The sequence below is a fragment of the Pagrus pagrus genome, assembly GCF_965226575.1.
Source record: "Pagrus pagrus genome assembly, chromosome: 18".
NCBI classification, from domain to species: Eukaryota; Metazoa; Chordata; class Actinopteri; order Spariformes; family Sparidae; genus Pagrus; species Pagrus pagrus.
Window position 1 is genome coordinate 27477392 of NC_140202.1, and position 16400 is coordinate 27493791.

General features: G+C 40.5%; 2 protein-coding genes across 4 annotated transcripts in view; both read right to left on the reverse strand.

Annotated features, from left to right (window-relative positions):
* Positions 1-888: 888 nt before the first annotated feature.
* On the reverse strand, positions 889-8031 carry LOC311274105 (uncharacterized protein; the record flags this gene model as incomplete). The annotated part of the gene is made up of 4 exons (XM_084381521.1): positions 889-3657; positions 4741-4837; positions 6799-6948; positions 7988-8031. The coding sequence occupies 4 exons, from the start codon at positions 8029-8031 to the stop codon at positions 3223-3225; spliced, it is 726 nt and encodes a 241-aa protein (XP_084237647.1). The 3' UTR covers positions 889-3222.
* A 547-nt stretch (positions 8032-8578) lies between these two features.
* The window catches only part of syt16 (synaptotagmin XVI), a 30847-nt gene continuing 23025 nt past the window's right edge, over positions 8579-16400 (reverse strand). For 2 of the 3 annotated variants that reach the window (XM_084381313.1, XM_084381311.1), the window contains exons 5-7: positions 14948-15409; positions 14683-14872; positions 8579-14039 (exon numbers count right to left, since the gene is read on the reverse strand). In XM_084381313.1, coding sequence (XP_084237439.1) covers positions 13726-14039; positions 14683-14872; positions 14948-15409 — 966 coding nt within the window. In that variant the 3' untranslated portion in view covers positions 8579-13725. The remainder of the gene's footprint in view (positions 14040-14682; positions 14873-14947; positions 15410-16400) is intronic. The other variant, XM_084381312.1, reaches the window with a different exon arrangement.

Below are 16400 nucleotides of genomic sequence, written 5' to 3' on the forward strand. Positions count from 1 at the left end.
AAGAATAAGAAGGCTAAAAAACTGTATGCATCTATATCTCAGTTGCTTTTCCAGTTTAAAGGTACTTCTATTGTCTGCTGTCTGTGTTCAGCTTTGCTGCAGCATCAGCTCCACCACTGTTGTTTGAATTATGTCCTTATTTCTGGTTAATAATGACTTTATTTTGTCTTATATAGAAATAAAGTTATTTTAAAAATACTGCGTCAGCTTTGTTAGAAATCTGTGGAAATGTAAATACAATTTTAATCCTACAATCCTCTTTTACACTCACATTACACACACATGCACACACATGCACACACACAGTGTATAGAGGAGATGAGTGAAGGGGCTGCCACATGCACAGTGCCGAACGAGCAGTGTTGGGGGTTGGTGCCTTGCTCAAGGGCACCTCGGCAATGCCCAGGATGTAAACTAGCATTCTCCATTACTAGTCCACATCACACTTTTTTTGGTGACTTGACTTGAACCGCCCACCTTTGAGTCCCCAAGCCAAGTCTCTATGGACTGAGCTATTGCCGCCCCTATATACCCACGATATATTGAAAATATCTTATATCATAGTTTATATTAGTCTATATTGATCACAGAGGGGGTAGTTTCTAGATTTGGATACTTAATTGGGCATTGAGTGCATTTTCGAATTGAACCTTGAAAATCTGAGTCTTGCAGGAGTACTTGAAGGCAGCAGCAGTTCCGGCGCGTACGCACAGTTAACGCGCTCCAGACGTCACGACGTAACGTGACCGCGCTCAGTCTGAAGCCTCATCATTTTGTGGCACAATTAAAACATCTTTTTAAATTTACATGTGAAATAAATACAAACAAAAACGAAACAGACATTAAAATATTAAAGAGAAACAACAAGATTCATCAAAACACAAAAACTCTTTGTCACCTCACATACTTTATTTTGATAGTCACCTGAAAAAGAAAATTCAACGGCCCTTTTTCAAAATATTTCATCTTAAATATGGAATATGCATTTTCATCAAAATATAAATTCTTGTTTTAAAATATCAAACGTCTCTTTAATAGTTGCCTGCAGTTTGTTGTTGTTGTTGTTGTTGTTGTTGTTTTTCCATCGTAGTGTTGTTTTCAAGATGCAAAATTTTCAAACCAGGTGAAACTCCTGGACAGAGACCGAACACTGAAAACACAGAGAGAGACACTGGAAACAGATGAATCATTGTCATAAAGGAGATAAGTCCAGTTTTTAAAGCACGCGTCAAAAATAAATAATATCTTCCGACAATTTAGATGAACTCCTCGTGACAACACTTCAGCTGCTGTGTAACCAAGACTGAAAATATGGATTATAATATCAATTTAAAGACATTCTGCTCTCTGAAATTCAGCTTTAAAACACCATAAGGCTGATAATAATTCACAAACAAATCATTTGCTAGCAGAAAATAAAGGTTGTGACTTCTTAGAGCTGTAGGGAACAAGAGGAGAGGCAATTTTCCTTTTTTAAAACCACAAGTTTAAAACCTGACTTTTCTTCCAATGTAATTAAAAAGGGCAACAAGAAAATAATTTAGATTATTGCCCCTATTGTTAACTTTTTATTTTAAGCTCCATTATTTAGCATTATAACCACCATACAAACATTTAATATATGGTTTATAGCACACTATAATGTAGCTGTATGCAGATATAAATGATTTTTTTGTAGTTTGCTAACCCTCTATTATAAGAATCATTAATAAACGGTAAATTTATAGTTAATGAAACTTCAGTTCATGTTTTTTTTCCCGCTGATAACAAACTACTGAGCAGAAGAAAAGGTTTGTAATGTTTGTAAACTAAAGCTAATAAACCATGAATTGATCTTTTATTAATGATGGTTATTATAAAATGTTACCTTTAGTTTTTATTAACCCTCAAACACTGAGAATATTTATTTTGATGGCTGACTTTCCTCTAAAGGAAGAAACAACGTGGGTTTCCTTTTTAACGAATCAACTACGGAGTCCCTGAATGATCAAAAAAGACGTGTGATGGTAGTGAAGAGCTTAGAAACTCCACTTTACATGACTTTATAGATCAAACTTTATTTTCCACAGGTTAGGTCCAAACTTACAAAGACTGCTTTTAATTTTAGTGCCTCTGACACCTGGAACAAAATACAGCACCTAATTATATATATTTGATCTTAAACCTCCCAACCACCATTTTACAGACTGTATTTTTATTTAACTTCTGCCAAATTTTGAGGGTTATATGTAACTGAAATTTATTTTCTTAGCCTGCTGTATTATTTAAAACTTTAAAACTGCTATTTTTAGCTGCCATTCTTTCAAGAAATAACTTCTAGTATGAAGAGATATTTTACTTGATTATATCTGTATTTAACTATATCGTTATCTGTTATGTTTATACACCAGCCTCCATTTCTGAGTTATATTTGTTGACAAATGCATGAATAAGCCCTTTAAACCTCATACAACTGCATTACAATGTTCTGCAAACCATTTATTAAATGTCCATATACTGTTTTTAAATGCTAAATGCTCACTTGCATCATGAGGTTTGGACACATCAGCCACTTCAACATGAGTTCTTTGACCAGCAGAGGGCAGCAACGTGATGCGAAATGAAAACAGCAAGTTGAATGAACACGGGACATCAAACACACAGAGAGAGAGAGAAACAGTCTTCCCTGCAGGCAGTAAACGCACCTCAGAGGACGAGTATCTTCACACGGTCCAGGGAATGTTACACAGAATATTTCATAGATCACACAGTAGCATAAAAAGATAACAGAAGCACATCATCAGCGCATATTCTCCACGCAAGCCAAGGTGCATCAAAGGTAGCCTGCAGTCTGTAAATCCCTGAATCTGCTCACGGTTCACATGAGCGACAATAACAATAAAAATCAATGACACAACATCAACAGCAAATAAAAACTCCGGCCTGTTTTTTTTTTTTTTTCAAGTCTCTCACATTATAAATGGCAGTGACGCTGCGACAGAGCGTTGACATCAGAGACCCTGTTGATCCTGAGGCAGAAGAAGAATCAGGGTTTCTCAGATCCACTGCTGCCTCTGAGCAAGGTGACGAGAGGAGGTGACATCCCGGCAACGGACAAACACACCCGATGATACATGTCCCTCAAATTTACAGCAGCTTCCCTCCTGGTGATTTTGTCCATAGCATGACCTCATGTTGCATTTCCCAGCTTTGTCAAGAGGCGAGACAGCGAGGTCCAGACAGTCAGCCGTTGTCGTCCAGGTTGTACAGAAGGACCTGGTGGTTTGGGGTGAGTCCTGGGCAGGTACCCAGACTGTACAGGCATCCGGCTGACGGGTAACAGGGCACCAGCCGGTAGTGCTGCAGCTCCTCCAGGCCGAACTTTGGAGAGCAGCAGTCCATCACCAGCACCTTCACCCTCGTCCTGTCCGGGTACAACAGCCTCCGCTGCCCCCTCTCTAGTATAACCTCCTCCTCTTCTTCTTCCTCTTCTTCTACTTCATCCTCTTCTTCCTCCTCCTCTTCGGCCTCCAGCTCCTCCTCTTCATGGTGGATCTTCCTCAGCAGGTTGTTGATGAGGACGGAGCGCCTCAGGTAGGCCTCGGGGTCTTCCAGGAACCTCAGCTTCTCCAGGGACAGCTTCAGGATGCAGCTCCGGTCCTCCTGCAGTATCAGGTGCTGCAGGTGAAAAACACAAAGGCAGAGGATCAGTTTGTGCAGCTCATGAAGCAGATAAAAGATTCAGGTTTTAAGTTCAACATAAAAGAAGTAAAACATTCACTTGTCTTCAGCAGATAATCTTAACAGCGTACTGTAATAACACTTCTCTGTTGTAACTAACTCCTGAGCCAGATGTCGAAAATTTCATGAATCAACCACAACTTTCTAGGACATAAATTATGTGTTTCTCAGAGGGAAACAATCCAAAGGAAACATGAAAAGATATTGGAGGTTTTTTGACCTGAGGCAATCTTCAAGTTGCACACACATATCCTGAAATATTAATGAATGCCTGAAGGAAGAAGTTTAACGTGCTTCAACTGCTCCACAACTGAAGCACACGGATTTAAGCAGCCAACTTCATCAAAGGACCAACATTTTGACGCAATGTGCGCCTTCATCAGTGTCGTTGAAAACAGAAATAGCAGATAATAGAAAGTGGGTTTCATAACGAAGGTGCACTGTGTGAATATTTTTGTCTTTGGTTATTTGACATTTCCCCTGTGTTTAATTAACTCAAATGATCAAGGTTATCAGGAACGTATAGTCTATTCTTACTTGGCATCGCTAGTTTTTAAGTTATCGTTAGCTTTTTAGCTAACGTAGCTAGTAGGCAAATGTTAGCAAGCATAGCCAAGCTGGCTTTGTCTGATACTCTTTGATAAATTCACTAGAAAAGAAAAGATATCATAAACATCATACATTTGTATTTATTCGTTGCTCATTATAAGCAGTGTTTTCACCAGAGGATTCAAGTACAATTCAAAAGAGCAAAACTTTTTAATACTTAATTGTTGTATTATTATCACAAGAGATACAATTAAGGTGACGTTAGCTTGGTAGCTAGTTAATCTGTTCTGTTTAATCTCAGATGAATTGTCACAAACAAAAAGATATCATCTGCATAGAAGCGGAGAAAGAGTCGAGTGTTATTAGTGACTCTTTTGGACGTCACATAAGTGTTAAAGAAACGTACGATTACATGATCTTTGTTGAAGAATGACTTGAATGGTTGGAAACGTGTGAATTAGAGGTTCATACTTTTTGAAAATATCCATGTAGGCCTCCCTGTAAATCCTCCTCCTCCGCATATTTCCTCTTGAAGTAAGCAACTTTCGACGTTGTTGAATGGTTTGGTCTCTCTCACAGGGAAGGGGCTGCTGGAGAAGACAGCAAAACATGTTTAATATTAATACTGGTTTAAAGTTACCTGCCATGATACCGACTCAAATCTCAATAGCACCCTCAGGTCTCCAAATTTTCATCACCTGTTTTCCAAAAAGTCCTTTCAAACTAAACTTCAGGCTCTAATGTTACATCACCTGTGAAGTCATTGTGGGTGAGTGTGAATGAGGTAACAGACGGCAGCTCTGATTACCTGCTGCTGACGCTCCACAGCCGGCTTTCAGCTCTCTAACAGGAGTTTGAATCAGTGTGTCTGAGCTGATATGAACCTCCACATCGCCCTCAGGCTCCTGCAGGGAGAGATGAGTGAGGAGGAGGAGGAGGAGGAGGAGGAAGAGGAGGAGGAGGAAAGAGAGGACCAAAACATTGAGCATGAAGACAGAAACTCACAACACAACTGAGGGAAGATACATGATTACTGTAATCTGTCAGACCTCTGATTTTGTGTCTTTTATCTTCTTCAATTTGATTTCTTAGACACATTTTTGCAAGCTTGCAAAGTAGGACATTTACATTAGCCTACAATACTTTATTTACAACTAATGGACTGAGAAAACTGCTGATCAGCCTTGATTAGAGTTTGGTTAAGGACACATCAATCAATCAGCAGGAAAACATGAAGACCTGAACACCTGTCAGCAGGAAAAAAAATGTTAGGAGAGGAAAAATATTGAGAATAAAAATAAAAGATGAAAGAAGCTGAGAAAAAAATAAAGAAAATGATTAAAAAAATAATCAAAAAGGAAGAAAATTAAACAGAATAAATTGTGATATATATTGTAAATTTCTTATCATTAATAAATCTGCACTTTATTTGATGTATTTCCACATTAAAAGCACTCAGAAACTGTATGTGTGCTGCGATATAATATCCTGATTTGACCCTTTAATGTTGCATTAAAGGGCAACAAGCTCATTTAAATTCACCAAGGAGCGAGAGGAGGAGAGATAAGAGGCTGGTGTGTGTGTGTGTGTGTGTGTGTGTGTGTGTTATTGACTATGTGTGTGTGTATTTAAATGCCATAAATCAATCATAAACACAGAGTGGGCAGCTTTATCGTTGCGAAACATTCGCGCCGGCCCCCCTGAAGCTGCTGCAGTGACTCACACAGTTTTTAACATCCAACTGCTGCCTGAATATTTCATCTGTGGGAGAATGATGCATGATGATGGATAAATGTGCAGGAAGAGAGGCTGCGTGGGAAGTGTGTGTGTGTGTGTGTGTGTGTGTGTGTGTGTGTGTGTGTGTGTGTGGATGCAACAGTATACGTCTTCTTTTGCAGCACTCAAAGCAGAACAGGAGGTCAAGGATTTCCTGCCTTTAAATCACCTTTAACTTTGTGAGGATTGGTGGAGAATGAGCTCAGATTAGGAAACTTTGATTGGTAAAGAAGCTAAGAAAACAGCCTTGTGTTGAGCTTTTTGACAATGCATGTGTATGTCATCAGTGGGGTGGTTATTTAAACGTAAGAGGTATAAAATCATCCCATTGACAAAAATGTAGTCCTTTGATTTATCTGAAAAATAATCACGGCTGCAGGAATTTTCACTGATGAGCAATTAGCCTATATATATATATATATATATATATATATATATATATATAAAAATATATAAAATGTTTTAAGAAAACATTTTATTATTTCTAAGGAGAGTTAAAGACATGTACTATCCTTTCTACTTTCTTTCATTCAGCTCTTTATAGTGTTTTTGTGTGTTTTAACCTTTTTTAATGTTGTTTTAATTCCTTCCCCTCAGTTGCTGTTTTAAATGCAAAACTAACCACCAACAAATCTGTTAAAAGTCATTAATAAAAGCCTCTTACCTTTGAATAAGTCCGTCCAGCAGCAGTCCAGTAAATCCCAGTGAAAGCTTCTCTCTCTGTTCTCCTCGGCTCGTTGGCGCGACATCTACCGTCCTCGCACCGACTCAGAGACGCTCCGGCTCGGCCTGAAGTCAGAGCCTCCCTCGGCGCGTGCAGACAGACAGACAGGCAGGAAGGCAGACAGACGGGCAGACAGCTCCGGCTCCTCCGGGGTGAGACGCTCACTGCTCTCCAGCCTCCTGAAATATCCCGTTCACAGCAACAAGAGAGAACACACACCGCTCTCCCTGAGCCCTCATTGGTCCTCACGGAGGCTGATGTTTCCTGTTGCTAGGAGACTGAGTGAGTGCGGTGATGACGCGCCAGCATCAATCCTCGTTTTCCCTCTTTTTACCAACACAGACACAGACTGAGGCAACTTTTCAGACTTCAGGAGGATAAAATGATGCTGTTTGCTTTTGTTTTCTCAACGTGACGTCTTAAGAAATGATATTGTTTCTGTAAACACGAATATAACAAGTTCAATACTGCAGTTTTTCATTCATTGATTCACACTGACATTTGATTTTGGTCAAAATGTAAAGCAGAACTAAAGTTAAATATATCAAATATATGGACAATTAACAGAAAGTATCTAACAAGTTCTTTTTTTTCAGTAAATTCACTTCTGCTTGTTTAGTTTCAACAATAATAAAGTATTTATCATATTAACTAAAACATGTAAATCTGTTTACAGTGATGTTTGGGTGTATTATTGGCTTCTGAAGGATGATATAACCAACAATTGAATCATTCTTCATGAAGATTTATTATGTTCCTGTTATTTAAAAAGAAAACATGTCTACATTTGTCGACTACTGTTAAATTCAACTTATTTTTTTGGTTTGTTTTGGTTTTATTGACAAAATTTCAGTGTTGGAAAAAAGCACCCAAAAGTCATACTTGAGTAAAAGTAAAGATATAGTGTGAAATATTACTTTGGTTAAAGTGAAAGTAAGTCATATTTTAGGGTTGTAACATGTTACTAAAGTGAGTTGTGAAATGCTAATCTCCATTTTATTTATGTCTGCTTCCCCAAAAAACAACCAAAAGAAAAAAACAAACATAAAATGGCTCCACAGAGCTTGTCTGGTGAAATACAACTCCTAAATCGATTTGATATTATGTCATTCATACACTCGACGCTCCCACTTCAGACGGGGTGCGTGCTAACGCTTTTAGCTTAGTAGCTGCAGTAAAGATTTTAGCTTAAAAAAGGTAAATAACATCTTTTCAAACCGGTTTGGGTTCTCGGGGCTTCTGCAGACCTGGATTGGCTGCATGGAGCCATTTTAAGTTTTCGTATTTGTTTAGCAGAATGCTGCAACTCTGTTTTACAGTGAAGCTCCAGAAATGTTTTGTGGACTACGAAACGTCACCTGACTTTCCATCAGCATGCAGGGAGGAGATAATGACTGGATATTATTGTATATTATAGTGACCCAACGGCAGATGAATGGATCAATTAAAACTGTCATAAATAAAATAAAGTTGTTTTACTCCAACATACACGCCGAGTATTTACTTAAAGAAAGCATAAAGGTTCGCTGAACACTTGACAGCTAATAAACAACACAAACAAATTAAAAAACCAAAGCATCTGTCACCACAGATTAGACTAAACTCTCCCCAAACACTTAAAAACCACGAAATACTTTCCCTAATCTCTAATCCACTCTGTGTGACTTCCTGCGTGAAACTGGAAATCTCTACCACCAATCAGAAGAGGATGAACCGCGATTATGTTCTTGTTGTCGACGATGGCCTCGTTCTCAGAATTAAGACATCTGAACGGAGCTCAGGACGGAGAGAAGGACCCGAGAAAACAGATGGCAGACAGACATTCCCACAGCGGGGATCTTCTGGGTTTTATTGGCAACGACAAAACTTGGTACAAAAAGTGCTTTCTGGGTGCCTCGGGGGCTCGGCATGCTCGGCCCGGACCAGGGCTGCAGGACGACAGACTCTACAGGCCGGTCGACAGTGTCGGCGTCTCAGTGCTGTCCACTATAAAACAGCTGCAGTCTCCACTTTTGATGCCAATGAAGCCGTGATATGATTTTGAGAAAATCTTTGTGTGTTATTGCAATCAAATTTCTTTCTTTGATTTGTAGAAGATCCTGATTTCAACCCCCTGGTGTAGACTTTACTTCAGCCCTGGTCTCGGCCTTGACATGAGTCGGCCCGCCCTGTCGTCACCCTCCACGCATGCAGTCCTACAGCAGCATTCACAGGGAACAACGAGAAGGCTTCATGCAAATTTTGGATCATCCCTTTTTGTCACGGCGGATATGTTTCATCTCGAAATGTTTACAGGCACTTCATCAGAGAATCACGACTGTATTACATCTGCAGCACAAATCCGATTGTGTAATACAACCTGGGATCTCAAACTGAGCATGCAGACGTGTAAATACCATAGAAATCCTGGGAAATACTTAAGAACATTAAACATTTACTATGTTAAAAAATATAGAATAGATATTATAGATTCTGTACAACAACTCAACATGCATAAAATATATCAGTCTGTGCAGTAAATATAGTTCATGTCACTTTTCACACGCTCACATGTGTGAAGCCTGCAGAAGAGGAGTGCTGATAAAAAAATTCTTGTTACAAGTCGCCGAACATAAATTTCATCGTGGTCAAGAAAACTTCATATGTTGTAATTTTAGTAGGTTAGAGATTCTGTCGATATTCTCAATTATTATCTTTTTTATACTTTTGCATTTCCTGTGTTACGCTACCTGCTTGTTAGCTTGCTAAACGGTTAGCCTCAATGACTCTATCATGTTCCATATAAAGTCAGGGATCATCAGCGAAGAATTTTATTGTTTTCAACATACTGTTCAAAAGCTTTACTTTCTCGTCTTCTTTCTGGATCATCAACTCTTGGATGCTAACTTCTTATTAACTAGCTAGCTCACTACAGATCACAGTTATCATTTTAGGAATAAAGAGTATTTTTATGTCTGGAAATCAGCGGCCAAGTTTTTAAAAAGAAAGGAAAGAAAATACAAGAACAAGCTAATGGAGAACAAGCTCACTTGGGGAGAGATTTGGTCTCTGTAGCTAACTTGCTCAATTATTTTGGTCTTTGGGGAGTGTTATTGTGCAAAATAATATTACCAATTAAATAAAAATCCTGTTGAATTGAACAAAACGTCAAACCAGTTGCAGCACTCCTATTCTACACCCACGCTTCATTTATACCTGAAGTAGTCGGCATTACATATCTGCAGTTTAAACACGAGACGCAAAGCATTTTACAGCTTGTTTCCTGCATTTACCAGATATAGAATGAGTCCATTAATTGTGCCTTTCATCACATCATTCATCTTTGAATAAAAGACCTTGTTTTCAGTCTTCACTGCTTCCCTGAATCAATTAGCGACATCATAAGTCATTGGAAAAGAGAGAAGTGCTTTTATGTTTTCTGAACACTTGTACGTGTTGTTCATCTGTGATGTTTTGTTCGTCCAACTATCTGCTTTTGAGTAAACCGGTGACGACGGCGACGATGATGATGATGACGATGATGATGGGTCTGTTAGTGAAAACCAACTATTTGAATCATTCTTTTATTCTGTCGTGAATCACACAAGGTTGAGGGTTTATCTGCCTACGTTTATAACCCGTTCATTATTCGAATGAGTATCTCCTGTCCTTGATTTATAATGAATTTTCCTTGGAAGGTAAATTAATTGTTATATCACTGAGTGCTCAGTTGTGTAGTGGGAAGTTAATCCTCTATTTTATGGAGATATTGTCAATATTACAAAAAACTGGAAAAACACGTCTCAGCCAGTCGGTAGAATAAAATGTTGGCATTTACGTGGTTGATGGATACGTTCAAATTTGTACATCACAAATATCATAATTTGTAAGCGTGACACCACTGGATATTTAAATGAGCTGTGGCTAATTTTCCAGCCATGATAGTGGCAACAAAGTCAGGTTTATTCAACAAGACGTTGGGACAAGGCGACTAGCCGCGATGGCTGCTTAGCCACAGCCCACTGTTTGAAATGGTGCTTGAACATTTGTAAGCGTGAAACCACTGGATATTTTTAAAGAGACATCAGGATATTTTCCAAACATGTTAGTGGCAACAAAATCAAGTTTTTCTAACAAGATGTCAGGACAAGGCGACTAGCCGAGATGGCTGTCAAGCCAGAGACCACTGTTTGAGATTGCATTTCAACATTCATCAGCGTGAAACCACTGGATATTTTTAACAAGATGCAGGGCAGTTTCCAGCCGTGTTTTTTGTGGCAACAAAACTGGGTATTTTAAGCCAAAACATGATATTTTCCAAACTCTAACCAAGTGGTTTATTCTGGAGATCGTGATCCAAGTTTCTGTATATTAATTTCCATTTGAGCTAAAGTCTCTCAAAACCATGGCACAGGAAAAACGTTTGGATGTTTCCATGCCTTGAGGGATGTGCAGGAGAGAGGTTTCTTTGTGTGATTTGTTTGAACTGACCCTTTAATCCACATGAAGAATCTGAATATGAGCATCAGCCTCTCAGTTCATTTGTTTTGGTTGACTTTCCAAAACTAATTACAGACTGTCATCTCCTTATACCCGTGAAATCTTGCATTTTTGAGTCGGTCTCATTCAGTTTTTTAAAACCGAGCTGCAGTTCAACATTTCTAAAGAGGTTTTGTCGTCACCTGCCCGAACGCTCAAATAAACACATCTCTGCTCTCAGTGTGCGAACCCCTCAGGGGTTTGGAGCCACAGTATCTGTCGACACAAACAAATATAATCCCCCCTCCGGGCTGAACTGCTGCCTTATGACTCAATGATGCTCAGGCTGGAAGAGGATGAGCATTAACAGCGGCATTACCGTCATCGCACTGTACGATTCTACAGCTGTAACTACCAATTACCACGAAGAGAGTGTGGTGAAAAATCACACACTTCCAGAGTAATTCATTGCATGTTATTAACAGCTGCAGTGAGATATTTAAAGCCTCTTTTCAGCTCAGTGTTGATGGGTGTTGAAATGAGCTTTGCCCTGTGAAGGAGTTCGAGCTGAGGCCAAATAACATCATTCAGGGTCGACGAGGCAGAGAAGGGGGAAGAGACGCTCTCATCCCAGCGGGGGTTAAGAGTCTCCAGCTGCTGGAGATTTCCTGCCTGTAGTAGCACATGTGTCAGGAGAATATGAATGAGTGCTGAATATGAATGAGACGCCTTCCTCCTCCACTCGAATCACAAAACAGCTTCAGTTCTACTCTCGTGTTTGTTTCTGTGCTCGGTAGTTTACAAGTCACGTGATCCTTCAGTGATAACACTGACATCATCGTATCGATCACTCGCCTTTTTGTGGCTGAAAATGTTTTAACGGTTGCTTTCATGAAGGAGGATGAGGTGGTGAAGATGTGGGAGATGTGATCTGTTCATATTGATTGATTTGGTTATGTCAGTTTCTGACATCGTCGTATAAAATCCACCATTCTCACACACACACTGCAACAAAGATCCCGAAATCTTTGAAACAAAGCTGCTGCGTTTCTGAGAGGATGTGAAAGGAATATTTTCAATATTAGACTTTCAGGATGCTGCATCTTTAAGCCTGTTTATACCAGGTATTAACATGTGTCTTTGATGATCTGATCACAAGTGAAAACTCTAAGTCCGTTACTTCCCTGCTCTATTTGCAAATAAACCGTTACAGACAAATGAAAACAATGTTTTTACCCCAAGAAAGAAATAATTTGATGTAAAACATTAGCAGAACTGGCAAGAATGCCCAAATAATTAAGAATTAGCCTATATTTGTTACTGATTACTGTATTTGTAAAAATTTTACATGTTTACTGTCAATAAAATGTTGTCTTTGTTCTTAAATTTAGTGTAAAAGGTGAAATCAGTTGAAAAATAGCGTGATGCCGTGACAAACCACGTGTTATAAGGAAATAAACAACTTAATGAATTGTTGTCGATGCCGAATTTACAAGAAGGCAGAAATGAAAAGTTTTTTAAGTTTCTCCTGACTTAACAACTCTCAAAATTGTGCAATTTGTTAAGGGAGTTTGGTGATATTGCTGTTATTTGTTTCAGTTTGGCCCCGGGCTACCTTGGCGTCCTGTGACCAGAACAACCACCACTTCCTGCGCTGATGACGTCTTTGTCGGGGACGCACTTGTCCCAGACCACCTCGACAAGTGGTCCGAGTTGATCGGACCACAATACGTCTTGGTGTTTTTTTTTCCTTGGATCACACAAGAACCATGTTAGCGGCGGGTATAAACAGGCTCACTCTGTTTCCTGTCTGCATTCATTCACAGCCGAGCGTCTCACTGTGCATTTTCTGTTTGCATCTCCATTGATTTGCCAGCCAGTGAAAGAACAGCAAGATTAAGAAAAAAACGTCACTTAGATTAAGTCACACAAACACACACACTCACGCACACACACACCTCTAATTTGTGTGCACTTTCTAACACAGCATTTCACTAGAAAAACAAAACTGCAGCTCCGTCATCTCATAACGGAGCTGTTTCACCAATAAAAGCTGTAAGTGAAGGACAAATTCTCAGCTCCTCTTGGAGGCTGACGGACGCTCCACAAAGCTCTTTATTAGGAAACCTTCAGATGTATAAAGGTTTTCCATGACAAAGAAATTCTGTTTTTTATCTGCCAATCAAGTGAATCGCAAGCTTTTTATCATGTAACCCTGCTGAAGGCTTTCTTCTTTCCTTTCATTTATTTATTTCCGTTCTCCTCAACAAAAAGTGTTAAAGTCGTGTCAGCCTCCAAAAGCTGATGAATTTGCTCCTTCATGCTGACATAAAATAACCAGCCAGGTTTGATGCGTGTCCATCTTTAGTCAGATGTGACGATCGTGGAAAAAGCTAAGTCCTTGAATCCGTCGCCTCTGAAGCCACATGCATCACCCTGCAACTCCCATAATAAACTCTCTTCCAGCTCAGAAGAAAAAATCCTAGATCTCGGTGGCGTTACGCCTCCAGCAGGACGTGCCAGCGGCAGACCTGCTGTCCTCGACTCTCCTTCATGTCCTGCCAGTGGAGCTGCTCCTCCTCGCCGCTGCTGTTTTGGCCCAGTGCGATCCAGCCCACCATCTCTTTGCGCTTCATGCTGCGGCGGTTGTAGATGGAGACCAGCAGCGTGACGTCCGACAGCTGGAACAGCGCCACCTGGAAGACGAACGTCTCCTTGTAGACGGGGTTGGGCTGGCCGCGACGCACCGACGTCTTACAGCGAGAGATCTCCTGACCGACCGAGTTTAACAGAGTCAGGCGCCCGTAGGTGTCTGAACCAGAGGGGAGGAAGACGGGATAAAATAGACAAATGTCAACCAAGTAATTTTGTTACTTCCTTTTCTATCATGTCTCTTACTTGTGTATATACATGAGACGCTGTGTATCTTTGTGGGTCTGATGGATTAAAGTTGGCAACTTAAAACCATTTTTACTGACATGGTCTAATCCCGGCTCACATTTCCTTCGGTATTAGTTACTTTAGCCTATTTGAAGCCTCGAGTTTGGCATTAGGAGCCAGAAGTGACCACATTTGGACCAGAAGGTGGAGCTCGGGAGGATTTTCTAGTTTATAATCTAGCGACTTGTCAATCACAAGGTAGCCACGCCCTAAATCATCCCCTGCTTTGTCATCTGTTTTACTCTAAATGGGATCATAATGTACAAAATGAACATCATGCTGTGTTGAAGAAGACTTGAAACTAAAGACTGAGACCTTAAACTCATCAGGAAACTGTTTACTGAGGTCAAAAATCAAGTGAGAAGTAGGGTCATTCTCTCATAAGCTTACATACAATCAGAATCATATTTGAAACCAGTGGAGTTGCCCCCTGCAGGGCATTATAAAGAAAACACAGCTAATGTGTTTTTGAGTGAGTACGGTGTTTGTGTGTGTGTGTGAGGCTCTCTGCAGACCTGGGGGTCTGTTGATGGCCAGGTTTCTGAAGTGGCTTCCCTTGATGAGCTCCACAGACATTCGTCCCGTGGTGGCGTTGTAGGAGAGGCCCACCAGCAGCTCGGGGACGCCACCGTGGGTCAGAGACTGAGTGGACGAGGCGCTGTCGCTCTGTGACACAGCAGACAGGCTCACCTGGGAGTCCACACTCTGTCAAACAGAGACAAATAAAATAAATGTCTAAAAATGAATGTACATTTATTTTTTAGACCACAACAAAATCACCTTTAGGTTGCTGCGAGGCTCCAGAACCAGCGTTGTCTCCATCTTCCCTCCGTCCGGGTCGAGCCCACCTAAACGCAGCACCTTCTCGCCCATCATTCGCTCACGGGACATCCTCCCTCCGAGCGCGTACAGCCTGAACCTGACGGCCGACATGTGCAGCTCTGACGGATCCAGGCGCGAGAAGCGAAACGTCTCGTTGAAGTGCGGCTGCGAGCCTTTCTGCACCGCCGTCTTCTGCCGCTGTTTCTTGGAGGGAAGCAGGACCATGTGCACCTGCCAGGAGTCCATCCCGCTGCGGGCCTTGTCGGGGATGTCCCGCGCCGCGACCACCGTGACCATCAGCTTCTCCGTGTCGGGGCGGTACTCCAGAGAGAGGACCAGGTCTCCACATTTAGAGATGGGAGGCCGAGGGGAAGAGCTGACCGGCTGAGGGAAGACGTCCTCCTGAGGAGGCTGCTCCTGCTGAGAAGGTAGGGAGAGAAAAAAAAAATCGATATTATTTATTTAAACAGTTTTTATTAATTCATCAGTATTAAATAAGGAATGAATGAAGGAAGAAATCTCCTTCTTCTTTTATTTATTTATTGTTTACGACCAGTTTCCAGGCAACAAGACTCCAAGAAGTCACTGCTTACATCCAAAAAATAGTCCCGCATACAATAATGGTTTTCAACATTTTTGTACTAATTAAAGAAATAAAATGTGTTTATTCGAGACCCTTTTTTGTAACTGTGGACAGAGCCAGGCTAGCTGTTTCCCACTGTTTCCAGTCTTTATGCTAAGCTAATACAAGATGAGAGGGTAATCTACCTTCTGTGATTGGTCAGTTTGTGTGTGTTTTTCTAATTTTTGTCGATGTTGATGGTGAAGACAACAAGACGGCCTTTAAAGAAATACTAGCCAAGACTTTATACTGCAATAAATCCAAAGACAAACTGGAATTTGACAACATACGATTCAAAAACCCCAAAAACCACAAACTTCTTCTGCAAATGTTATTTTTTCCGTCTCGGCCGTGAGTCGTTATTTAATCCTTTGGGGCAACTGTGCCCGTCTACTAAAGTGCTCGTTGCTACTGACAGATTGTTATTCTAAGTGTCTGACAACATTACGGAGATTCCTGCAGAGATAAACGCTGTTTGTTAATTAATAAACAATAGTAGTTATTGTTTTAGTAATTCTTATTATTAACTTAATCTGAAGGATTCAAACTGATCTTCTCTCGGCCTCTGGCCTCTCCGCTACAGTCTATTTATAACTTAGAGATATGAATAGCGCGACAACAGAACGAGGGCAAACAGAGAATCATTAGGACATTGATTCCTTCCAGTCGCCCCTGACTCCCCGAGCATGACGATAATCTTATCAGCTGAACGAACAGATCCACTCTCCTCTGGAAACTCCAGCAATATCTTCAGGTGATACTCAAACCAGAGTCTAACTGTTGTGCATC